This window comes from Schistocerca piceifrons, chromosome 6 (assembly GCF_021461385.2).
Source record: "Schistocerca piceifrons isolate TAMUIC-IGC-003096 chromosome 6, iqSchPice1.1, whole genome shotgun sequence".
NCBI lineage: Eukaryota > Metazoa > Arthropoda > Insecta > Orthoptera > Acrididae > Schistocerca > Schistocerca piceifrons.
Genome location: NC_060143.1, coordinates 482,765,024 through 482,778,490, shown reverse-complemented (window position 1 = coordinate 482,778,490; position 13,467 = coordinate 482,765,024). Strand labels below are relative to the sequence as shown.

Here is a 13,467-nt window from a genome sequence, read left to right as displayed (position 1 = left end):
AAAATACATCAAAATGTTGGGTCTGAACTACCTTGTTAACAATTTTCTGCTGACCTCAACAACCAAATGCGTGGACACTGTTCATGAATGCTTTGTGTTGTACACTGCTCGACATTTTCTTATTTTCAAGTGAGTGAACTGATTAATCATGCTCCATCATGGATTTCAATTATGACCTTTGCAACACCATAAGAGATCAGCAATCCCTATGACAATGTGACAGTTCTGCTTTAGGCTGCTGCCCTGAGAGAGGAATGCAGGGTTTATTTCTTGCACCAATCCTTTCCCTTCTGGCATAAAAATTCTAGTTCATTTATGCTCTTGGCCATCTGCTATTATAGCTATAGGGACTGGGGAAAAAGAAGTTCTGTCACATTTTTCAACTGTGCCAGAAGTCTTCCCCTAATGTTCAAATAGAGTTACTTTTGGTTCTACTTCTAGCCAGGTGCCTTGTCAATTCAATCAGTAGTGTTGCCAAGCATGGGTCACACAAGTATGAATGCCCACGAAAGGTTGGAATTAATATTCTGCAGACTTTGCAATCATAGAATTGGACAGGAAAAGACAAATAATCCCACGAAACAGCTTAAATCAGAAAGGCCTTCAGTTCACCAGTGGGAAAATGCTGCTGCTTTTCAACAGAATATAATCATTTGTTGAAAGCTTTAATATAGCCAAACAAAGGAAACAAAACCATTTGGTGCACACTGACTATTCAAATCTCACAATTTGAAGCAATACTTATCAAATATGACAATGCAGGAAATGTAACCACAATTGTACGCAATGTAAGTTATTCCCATTTGGCATATTTATTATTGGCTATTTATTAAGACTTTGCTTACTGAAACATTCAGTTGGTGCATTAACCAAATAGAGATCCAGGAAATTAACTTACTAGAAAGCTATAGGGTTTTCACAGTCAGTTTTTGTAATAGCAACTTCCAAGACAAGATTGATTAACCTGACAAATGAAACGAAAGATGTCACAAAATGGAGTAGCTATAAAAGGATTGGGTGAGACATGAAAGCTTGAGTAAACTGCAAAAAAAAACTGTGGGGGGGGTCTCCCAAATTCACCAAGCATTTTAGGTCCAGAACAAAAGTGTCCTTTAGTTTTAGATGCTCACTGTATTTTTCTGAGAATATAATCAAATAGTAAAAATGTTTTCTATTCTGATCCACTTCGATTTGAACTTACATCAACACAAAACCCTGCTAAATGTCAGAAAGAAGGAGTGAAGGTCACATTTCCAGTACAAAGCTGGTTAGCAAATGGGGGTGGGGGAAGGAGACAGAAGTTTTATGCAGTAGTTTGTGCAGAAACTACATCAGCATTCATCTAAATAACTTAAGGAAACTTTGTATAACAGCTTTAACGTATTTAGATAGTAATTTTAATTCCACTTTTTCCTCCGACGAGTCCAGCATGTGAAATGCATCAGTTCACTGATTTGGGTCATAAATAATGGAATTTTATCCCATGATCAGAAGTTCACCTGGTTGGTTGCAATTTTTTTCCACTTACTCTCTTATAACCGTTACTAAATTCCAGTGGGTAATTCCGCACAAAATATTTTAAAATTGCAAATTAAGTTCTCAATGAGAATTATATTTGCTGGGTACCTTTTTTTTCCAGTTTCCATTGTTATTTTAAGCAGAATTTTTTTTGGCTTTTTGTGAGAGCACTGTCTCAAATTGATGTTGAGTACCACGCAACTTCTACTCTTTACTCTATTTGCAGATATATTGTTAGAACAAAATAAAACAGTTTTGGTACACACTTGATGCAAATTTATTTTTACAAGGTATTTAAATAACATGTCCACATGTGAATTGCTAAATATTGAGTTTAATTGAAAAAATAGAAAATAAAAAAATCAGTGTTCAGATTTTGTAAACTTGAAACATGCCAGTTTCTACCATGTACTTATATATTACAAATAAATGTATAAACTATGATTTAAAAAGCTTCACAATTACTTCTTCTGGGAAGAATCCAGGAGAAATGCCAGTAAAACATCGTACGAAGTTTTTAAATAACCAGTATAGTGAAGTGGCAGTACTATCACGGCGGCACTGTTTTTGTAGGAGAGATGCAGTCTTTGCAGTAAAGCCGCCTGTGGCACAATTCGCCTTCCCCGGGAATGACTGTTCACTGCAATTTGCCTCCTTTGTCTTGTGGGTTGAGGGTTGAGCTTAGTTTTCATCAACCTCTGCTTCTTGCTCCTCATCAAACTCAGCATCTTCATCAGCTGTGGCCTCTTGGTACTGCTGGTATTCACTGACCAGGTCATTCATGTTGGACTCTGCCTCAGTGAACTCCATTTCATCCATACCCTCTCCAGTGTACCTAAAATAAAGAAGTACCAAATACAGAAATAGTAGTACATCAACATTCTCTTATTTCTAAATAAGATATGAGGAAGTAGAATTTCTTCTGCATAAGGAACTTTTACGGTTTGTAAATGTCTGGGCACCTTGAGTTTGGATACCGAGAGGCAAATTCTTGAAAATTAAAAAGCATACAAGGGCTTTTCTAGCAAAGAAAGTAGACTGGATGTTGTATGATTATGAACTATGGATCATGGACACTAATATATATGGACAACGTTATCCCTGAGAATAATACCATCGAAAAGTCATCTGTAACAGTGGTGACATTCTCAAGGCATTTCATTGGAGTTCCTTTTACTAATACAGATCTGCATGCAGTTTTCCTGTAAGATTTATGGCACGGTATTAGTTAGTCCTTTCTGGGAATTTAATTTTGTTTTTGGAAGTCATCTTCAACTGCACTTGTCTATGAAAGCTTTTGAGACTGGATAATGCTCCAATAAGAGATTCCATTCTGTTTGCTTTCATTCAGAACTATGGAGAGTATACTTCATTGTTGCTATATAACTTCTTAGATTCGTAAATAAAACCTCCCAAAACACTAGTTTCTATTTTAGATTTCTCAGTAAACAAGGTATTATTTCATACCTTGGGCAAATAAGAAAATTTAACCAAACTTTCCATGATTTATGGAACTGTGGAGCTGAGATGTGAAAAAATTACACATGTAAACTTATTTATCATATAGTTATTTCTTTTTAGTAAATGGCTGCCTTCTCAGAAGAAGCTGTCTAAGACTAAAATTTACATTAGCACTGTTTTAGATCTGAAGTAGGTATTTTTTATGCTTATGCTACAGTGCATATCTGGTATTGTTTTGTGGCCCTAAGCTCTGCAGAAAACTTTTATTCTTCAACAGAACCTAATTTTGATGTTAATGATGACAACCAGACTTATCAACAAAACATTCCCACAGCAGAAAAACTAAAGTGCTGAACTAGATACTGTCTATAAAGCTTACAACAAACTGGAGAAACTAGTGGAAGTACACCTTTTCTGTTCAATAGTAAGTTGACAGGCTACATTCTCCACAGAAAACAAGGGCAGAACAGCATTAGACATGCATTAATATTGTTGGTCACCATTCATATGCATGTAAATGTTTTCCTCCAGTAAATTTCTTGGTGATATTACTTATGTGTCATATGAATACACAGGAGGAGGCTGTGGACTTACTAGATGGACTGTTCACCTTACTCATACTTCTGCCTCTTTTTGATCTTGTTTGAACAGATGAGTTCCAGATGGTTAAGCACCAGAGCTTGTCATACACTGGCTAGCATTTTCATTTTGTTCGTGCTTTTTCAACTTTTTTTTCAACAGCTCTGCTATGCTGTAGAAGGACAAAACAGTGACTCCTAGCAGGAATGAAATTGATATAGAGAATTTTTCAAGGAAGTCTGTCACTGTTAATACACTTCATCAGCACCTTCCAGATGATACCTATACTGTTCACTGGTGCTCTTATGCAAATAGGCTGTTTAGTTCTCCCATTCTATTTTCCAAATTGGCTCAATTGTTAAGTCAGTAATTATCAGACTACAAATCTAAATGCCTGGGACTTCATCCCAAGATGATCTGAGATTTTATTTTGACACTTGTTTGTTTCACCTCTGGCAATTATTTGTTAATATGAAAAATGCCCAGCTGCACCATGGTTTGGAGTTAATGTTAAACTGTAGTTACCCCAATTACTGGCTGAGTAAGTCAGTTCAACATCACTATATGTTGGAAAGAATTATGGTGTTCACACCAGCCTTCTAGCTGAGGGCAGCTTCAGTTTATTTGATTGTCCAAAGGTTCCACTGTAGATGTTCCATTTTTTTAGTGTTACAGTAGTAAAGTGGTCCGGTTTGACACCCACACAGCAATATGGAGACAAAGGCAGTATGGTATACTATCAGTTTTGCAGTTTTTAGTCTTGATTGAGGAAGGAGGTCTCCAAAGAATGCTTGGACAGTGCAGATTCTCTCTCCCCCCCCCCCCCCCCCTCCATATCTGAGGCTGCTAACAATATCTTGTATTAAATTCCAAGCCTATACACAATGTCTCATGAAATGTGGGCATAAGACACTTCATGGCATGGTGATCCATCTGACAGATGGCTATATTAAACTCTTTGTGACCTGTTTAGTGCTATTCAATAGGAGAAGGCTATGAACTGGTACAAGTTTCCACACTTATCATACAGCCTGTACTTTTGGATCAACTCTGACTTTACAAGCAAAGAGGTCATTGTACATGGTGGAAGATAACCCTTTTGTATCAAGTCGTTGAGCCCTCAGGTATGCCAATTCTTTTCACATAATTTTCAAGAGTACTACAATCAAAATTAACACTTAACAAATATGCACCTTTTTCCCATTCAAGATACGGATCACTGTCTGGGAGTGTGTTTGCTTAGGCAGGTTTTGATTTGACACTGGGACTAAATGGCTCATATGCTCTCTTGTCACTTCACAGATGAGTGCAGTGTTTTAGCCAGTGGCTGAACAAGGGTAACTGGTGCCCAGGGAAAACTAACTTTGTGCCTCCCATCCCCTGCCAACCTGTTCCCATTTTTTGTTTAATACTCTATTCAACCAAATAAAGACACACACACACACACACACACACACACACACACACACACACACTCTTCAGTGATTAGTTTTTGTACAATACAATATGAAGCATGGAAAACCCTCAGTCCAAAGTAACAATGCTTGCAACAAAAAATAATTCTTTCTTCACCGTTACATTGCTGATGAATGAAATACAATAACAAACAAAACAACAAATGCAAAATATACACCTTACATATTTGTTAAACTGCATAACAGCATAATGACTTAGCATAATGAAAGGGACTATCTGCTAGCCAACAACTAGACATGAGCATCTCTTTCCACGGGAGAGGTAGGCTTTATGGAACTGTTGCTCAGCATAGGCCAGTCTGAATCTCATCACCATATATCTCTCCATCTTACCACCATTCATTACGTCCCCTTCTCACCCCTCCTTCACTCTCCCTCTTTTCTTTTGCCCTTCCTCCTCATCTTACCCACCATAAAACTTTGCCCTCAATGGAGGAGTACCCATGGCATGGTCCCTAGCTGTGATATCCTAGTTACGCCACTGGCTCCTGAATTACTTGTTAAATAATATTTAAGAATAAGAAAACTACACTAGAGAATGCGTGATGATTGTTTCATTCACATTATTCAGGGAACTGCACAACTCTGAATTACGTACCAATGAAGGAAAGCCTTCCTGCGGAACATGGCGGTGAACTGCTCAGAGATTCGCTTGAACAGCTCCTGGATGGCGGTGGAGTTGCCGATGAAGGTGGCGGACATCTTGAGTCCACGGGGTGGGATGTCGCAGACAGCTGTCTTCACATTGTTGGGTATCCACTCAACAAAGTAGCTGCTGTTCTTGTTCTGGATGTTCAGCATCTGCTCGTCTACTTCCTTCATGGACATGCGGCCACGGAATACAGCAGCGACAGTGAGGTAGCGGCCATGCCTGGGATCACAGGCAGCCATCATGTTCTTAGCGTCAAACATCTGCTGTGTAAGCTCTGGCACGGTGAGCGCGCGGTACTGCTGCGAGCCGCGTGATGTCAGTGGCGCGAAGCCTGGCATGAAGAAGTGCAGCCGTGGGAAAGGTACCATGTTCACTGCCAATTTTCGCAAATCGGCATTCAGCTGACCTGGGAACCTGCAAAACAGACCAACTCTGTCACTCTGCTCAAACTACAAGCAGTCAGCACATGCATCAAGTTCGCTCATTATTCGTGATTCGACAGTTGCTCAGGAATGGGGTAGTGAGATACTCTTTGCTAGAGTACAAGAGCTCGTGAGTGAGATGATAGTCACACCAGTGATAGACAGGTAATTGGCAGAGTGCGGTAAGGAATGCCTCAATGCCTCAGTGGAGACTGCATACATGGTAAGTGCCCGTTAATGAATACATAGTTTCATTCAAATATTTTGACACTTTCTCGTTCTCTTGCACGCAAACATAGTGGAATCAGAAAATAGTCACATTTTCATTCTTTGAGCATGTCTCTAGAAGTAAAATTGTTGTCTTCTCTTTTTCCCTAGAAATAAAATTTTTTCCTTCTCAAATTTTGAGGTTATTTCATGATCATTATGTTTTTTAAGAGATGACATACAAATAATGCCCCACATCCCTTTCTTTGGCACTAAACATAACCCACATGTCTTGCCTAGAAGTATGCCTCAGCCAATGTCAGAAATTAAAAATAATACTGTATTTATAAAAGTTTGTTCTGTTGATTACAGCTCTGTATATCATTCCTTAATCATTTCAAAATAATTAAGCAATTTTTTCAAAACTAAAGGCAGAGAAAAAGCAAAGATGAAAATAATATGCTGATTATTCTCACAATGGCCCCAGGCTGAAAGATGGTTGACGGTTTCTTTGGTGAATAACTTAACTGGAACTACCACAGATTATTCATATACTGTCCAGCCAAATATAAGTCCCATTTGTTAACTTATATGCCGTGCAGGCACATGAAGAACTTACAGGCTCCTTGGGCCAGGTGCCTATCACATTGTCAGTTCATGCACTGCTGCTTCTCATAACAGAGTATGTGAGTTTACGAACCAGTCTGAAACCTGAGATGTCCAGCTCTGGTTGTTACATATCATGTGCATTACTGAGTGTCAAGTATTCCTCGTGTCTGAAGCATTTTGTTACTCAATTGTCTTCTTTTCCGTTCATCATTCCAACTCAGTAGTTGCCGCATCCCTCTAATTTCTTATTTTCGGGGGAGCAATTTATTAGTGACACACAGTACCAAATACATTACGTCAAAGATTCACCTTCCAGTTTACCTTCAGCAGGAATGGAAGGTGAATCTCTGGTAACGTCGACCATTCCTGCTGATGAGATGTAAAAAATCAAAAAATCGCTAAATGGTCATCGGCCAAAGATCCCGAGAGGAATGTAACAGGCAGCATGTCAATATGTACTAACAATGATGGTGTCCACTCCATTTACCTCATATCAATGTGATAGCTTATCCGTTCTGACAAAAGTTATTTGAAGACCGTATGGCTATTCTGTATACAGGGTTTCTTATGTTTGCCAAGATGCCAAGCACATAAATGAACCAGTCAGAGTCTCCTCCTAGCTGTGATTTACACTCCTTTCATCCCTTTGCCATGTTGCCAATGTAACTATGCGCGGCACGGAATCAGCAGCGTACGTACCTGAGGCATGTGGTGACTCCGGACATGGTGAGCGAGACGAGGTGGTTGAGATCACCGTATGTGGGTGTGGTCAACTTCAGTGTACGGAAGCAAATGTCATACAGGGCCTCATTGTCGATGCAGTAGGTCTCGTCGGTGTTCTCAACCAGTTGGTGCACGGAGAGTGTCGCATTGTAGGGCTCGACCACTGTGTCGGATACTTTGGGCGAGGGCACCACCGAGTAGGTGTTCATGATGCGGTCTGGGTACTCTTCACGGATCTTTGAGATGAGCAGCGTTCCCATTCCTGAGCCGGTGCCACCACCCAGTGAGTGCGTCAGCTGGAACCTGCAAACAGGATGGACCATTACAAACCATCATGACTGGCGTAAAACTTGCATGACGTCAATGTAAGCAAATAGTAATAACCAAACATTAACAAATAATACTCATCCATCAACAGTAGGCAATGAGTTATTTCCTATATACGTTAAATGTTAGGAAGCCTTTTGTGAACGAGTTTGCCTGAAGAAGTAGAGCATTGCACAGAAGAGAGACATAGACAGTAAGCATTTCAGGTTAGATGAGAATGTAAGGATATGAAATGTGGTGCTACACGAGAATACAGAAGTTCAGATAGGTAAATTGAATAACTAGAAGAAGGTTTCAGTTGATAGGGCACATCCAGAGGGATTAAGTAACAGTTGATTTGCTAACAGAGTGTGGTAAATATAGAAGTGGGAGACTAAGACAGTAAGCAGGTCCAAGTTGAAGCAGGTTGCTCTAGTTCAATAACATCATCAACCCATGCAGACATGTGCACATCTTGTTTTGCCAAGGAAAGGACAAGGTTTTAAGGACATGGCCAAAAGTGATTCAGAAGAGGCATCACCACAGATTACTCACCCCTGGAGACAGTCGCAGCTCTCGGCCTCCTTGCGCACAACATCGAGCACTGAGTCGACAAGTTCTGCGCCCTCCGTATAGTGGCCCTTGGCCCAGTTGTTGCCAGCGCCGCTCTGGCCGAACACGAAGTTGTCCGGCCTGAAGATTTGACCGAAGGGTCCGGAGCGCACAGAGTCCATGGTGCCGGGCTCCAGATCCACCAGGATGGCACGTGGCACGTACTTGCCGCCCGACGCCTCATTGTAGTACACATTGATGCGCTCAAGCTGCAGGTCTGAGTCGCCGTGGTAGGCGCCTGTCGGGTCGATGCCGTGCTCGTCGGATATGATTTCCCAGAACTGCAACAACGAGACAAGTTGCCCTTTAAAACACCTTCGTCTGCAAAAGACAGCTGTATGAAACTATACTTGCTGGGCTGATCCTTTTAAAACATTAGACAGCTAGAACTAGTCTTTTATTGCAGTGGAATGTGCACAGTTTTGAAACTTCCAGGAAGATTAAAACTGTGTGCCAGACAGACTAATCTAGAACCTTGCCTTACCTGCCAAGATATGCAGGTTTCACTGTCACCAGTACTTGTCTTATACCTCGCAAATTTCACACGTCTTGTTGCATACCGAGCTGGACCATAATGCCAGAAGAAAAGGCTATTGTAGAGAAATGGTCACAACAAAGTGAAAAATCATTCTGGATACAATCCCCTAGATTGCGGCTACGCCATTTCTTTGCAATATCCTTTTTCCCCACAGAGCTACTATGTAAAGTTTGAAGATGGGCAAGAGCTACTGGCAAAAGGAGAGCTGTGAGGAGATTGTGAGTCATACCTGAATAGCTCAGTCGGTAAGAGCAGCGCTAGCAATAGGCAAGGTTCTTTGTTCAAGTACCAGTTTGGCACACAGTTTTAATCTACCAGGAAGTTTCATTTAACCACAACTCCATCTGTATAATGTGTCATTGCATGGTAATATTGTAGACGATCTGTGCTGACAGCCACTCACAAGCAAGGCATTTACTCAATCTGTGTTAGCGTACCCAATAATACATATGTCAATGCAACAGATTCCGTGAGAGTATTTGTATATTTAAGGTTTAGGAAATTAAAAAGGATCCAAAGAAAGAAATTGAGTATCATCAGAACTATTCTAAGAAAACCTAGAGGAAATTTTTGGATCCTGGAACTACAAAAACAAAGAGAGGGAAAATTAATGGAACATATCTGATTGCTCTGTTCAGTGTGCTTCTTATCGAAACAGACCAACAATGAAGGCAGTTGAAGACAAAGAACTGATTAACACTGCCAGCTGCTGTGGCCGAGTGTTTCTAGGTGCTTCAGTTTGGATTCTATGCGCTCCAGTTCGGAACCGTGCTGCTGCTACGGTCGAAGGTTCAAATCCTGCCTTGGGCATGGATGTGTGTGATGTCCTTAGGTTTAAGTAGTTCTACGTCTAGAGGACTGATGACCTCAGATGTTAAGTTCCATAGTGCTTAGAGCCATTTGAGTCATTAACACCAAAATACATAAACAAAAGGGGAAAAAATACATAACTTTAGATAAATTAAATAGTTTCACAGTAATATGACATGTTCGAAATGGGAAGTTCTAATTTGGGAACTGTGCAAACACTGATGTTTGCTCAGCATGTAACAGAGATATGCATAATTGAAATTCTTGGTAGAAACGCAATTATGAACAAATTTAAACGCAATCTAAGTAGGGTCAAATTGTAGGTGACCCAAAGAAGTTCTTTGCTGTATTCCAAAAGCTACGGAAAGATGCCATAATGCATACAAAAATCTAAGAGGAGGTCTTTATGTAACAGCAAATGTCACACGGATGATATCATCAAATGCCTGTCTGTCAGCCGAATAATGTACACATTTTCCCAGTATATTATCAACTTTTTTCCCATTTGTAAGTTCTCTAATTATAGATCTCTGTCAAAGATTGCTACCTGAATTCTTGTTTGGCATTACACCATAATTACACTCATTAGCAGTTTGGCTACATCATATTGGAATGATTGTCTTGTTTACTGAATTTTAGACTCTGGCGTGGCATGTGTCGCTACCTCAACATACTGACGCTGGGTGAGTTAGTCATGAACAAAATGGGGAAGAACCGCCATCTCACATTAAAATACGTGAGCTAACATTGGATCAGCAATGTACCAAGCTAAGTACCCTCTTCCCTGCACTTCACAATGGTTTGCATATTATACAAATATAAATGACATGCCAATGACTCAGTTGTATGGTGGTTCTCCATATCTCAAGTCATGTATTGAGCTTTCCACAGGGGAATGCATTATCTACATTCGCCACGAATAACACCATGTGGAGGTAGGTAACGTATCTTCTGGGTGGGCACCATAGCCTTGATAAATTTGAGGAAAGACCTCATTCCAACATGCTGTACTTCATTATCATACGTTATTCAGCGCTACTACTTTCGGGCATCTAAAACAGATGTTGATATATCGTCCTCATTTCGTCATACAAAAATCGCACGCCATGCGTAATACAGTTCTGTCGAATGTTGTCTTTCCTCAAATGTAGATGAGTCGCGGATTATTAAACCAGACGAAATGTGATTTGGCACATTATCCAGATCTACATCTTCACTCTGCATTATGGTTACAAATTGGTACACGGTGAAGACAGTGGCAAGAGTAAATCGATCTGTAGGATCCAGTTTAGATGGGTGCCTATATTTTCATAAAAGTAATATTCATATAGGATCAAATGGCGAAGTATCTGTTGCGAGGGAACGTGCACTTTACAGTTTCAGCGCCCCAATCCGGGAGCTGAACGTTCTATGAGAAAAGGCATGAATCAGAATTTATAGAATCACTCTAGGAAGTTAAATACACTACTGGCCATTAAAATTGCTACACCACGAAGATTACGTGCTACAGAGGCGAAATTTAAACGACACGAAGAAGATGCTGTCATATGCAAATGATCAGCTTTTCACAGAGCATTCACACAAGGTTGGCGCCGGTGGCGACACCTACAACGTGCTGACATGAGGGAAGTTTCCAACCGATTTCTCATACACAAACAGCAGTTGACCGGCGTTGCCTGGTGAAACGTTTTGTGATGCCTCGTGTAAGGAGGAGAAATGCGCACCATCACGTTTCCGACTTTGATAAACATCAGATCGTAACCTATCGCGATTGCGGTTTATCGTATCACGACATTGCTGCTCGCGTAGGTCGAGGTCCAATGACTGTTAGCAGAATATAGAATCGGTGGGTTCAGGAGGGTAATACGGAACGCTGTGCTGGATCCTAACGGTCTCGTATCACTAGCAGTCGAGACGACAGGCATCTTATCCAGATGGCTGTAACGGATCGTGCAGCCACGTCTCGATCCCTGAGTCAGCAGATGGGGACGTTTGCAAGACAACAATCATCTGCACGAACAGTTCGACGACGTTTGCAGCAGCATGGACTATCAGCTCTGAGACTGTGGCTGCGGCTACCCTTTACGCTGCATCACAAGACAGGAGCGCCTGCAATGGTGTACTCAACGACGAACCTGGGTGCACGAATGGCAAAACATCATTTTTTTTATGAAACCAGGTTCTCTTTACAACATGATGGTCGCATCAATGTTTGGCTACATCGCGGTGAACAAACATTGGAAGCGTGTATTCGTCATCACCATACTGGCGTATCACCCGGTGTGATGTTATGGGGTGCCATTGGTTACACGTCTCGGTCACCTCTTGTTCGCATTCACGGCACTTTGAACAGTGGACGATACATTTCAGATGTGTTACGACCCGTGGCTCTAACCTTCATTCGATCCCTGCGAAACCCTACATTTCAGCAGGATAATGCACGACTATATGTTGCTGGTCCTGTGCGGGCCATTCTGAATACGGAAACTGCTCGACTGCTGCTGTGGCCAGCACATTCTCCAGATTTCTCACCAATTGAAAACGTCTGGTCAATGGTGGCCAAGCAACTGGCTCGTCACAATACGCCAGACACTAGTCTTGATGAACTGTGGTATCGTGTTGAAGCTGCATGGGCAGCTGTACCTGTACACGCCATCCAAGCTCTGTTTGACTCTATGCCCAGGCGTATCAAGGCCGTTATTACGGCCAGAGGTGGTTGTTCTGGGTACTGATTTCTCAGGATCTACGCACCCAAATTGCGTGAAAATGTAATCACATGTCAGTTCTAGTATAATATATTTGTCCAATGAATACCCGTTTATCATCTGCATTTCTTCTTGGTGTAGAAATTTTAATGAGCAGTAGTGTACATCACGTTCTAAAACTAACCACTGTTTCGACTTCTGTAACTTAGCTATTTCCAACCGTATTCTTTTATTTGAGAACATGGAGCGGCTAATAAACGTGAAACATTTGCTGGAAATACCTGGTCGCGAACGTGTACTCAATACTCCAAGTTAGAAGTCAGATGACCATTCAATGGTAATGAATGCAATCAAACTTTCTGACTGGTAATACGCCCATCCTACCCTAGTGGCCGCGCGGTAAATTACCATCGTCCCCATAATAAACACCGTCAGACTTTAACACAATGTTTTAAGTACGCTTCGATTATATATCACAGTTACGGGACTACAGACGGTTTAATGCTCACCGTTATTACGCATTTTGCTTAAACAGTGTGTGGCAGCATGCATGTAGGTTAGGAAAACACATGTTCGCTTCTTTTTCTGAAGGTATCAGACCGACTACAGTCGTTGGCGCATGTTAAGCAGGAAGAGGAACTGCATAGCGAGACACCTGGGTGCCCACAGGAATGCTTCTTGGAAATCGGCCCGTCTTCAGCAGCTGCCAGTACCGCTCGTTTCATTTCTAATTATAAACGACAGCAGCACAGAACTTTCCGGACGTCCGTGATTCAGACGAAGAATAGATGATGCGGTTTCTCCGTAATTTCATTCGTTGATGTGCCCGCTGAAAATAGGCATGTTATGA

General features: G+C 41.2%; 1 protein-coding gene across 1 annotated transcript in view; it reads right to left on the bottom strand.

Moving 5' to 3' along the window:
- Positions 1-1,777: 1,777 nt before the first annotated feature.
- LOC124803053 (tubulin beta-1 chain) overlaps positions 1,778-13,467 on the bottom strand; it is a 59,952-nt gene continuing 48,262 nt past the window's right edge. Inside the window, exons 2-5 of the mRNA XM_047264179.1 lie at positions 8,508-8,845; positions 7,623-7,949; positions 5,632-6,099; positions 1,778-2,353 (exon numbers count right to left, since the gene is read on the bottom strand). Of these exons, the coding sequence (XP_047120135.1) occupies positions 2,200-2,353; positions 5,632-6,099; positions 7,623-7,949; positions 8,508-8,845 (1,287 nt within the window). The 3' untranslated portion in view covers positions 1,778-2,199. The remainder of the gene's footprint in view (positions 2,354-5,631; positions 6,100-7,622; positions 7,950-8,507; positions 8,846-13,467) is intronic.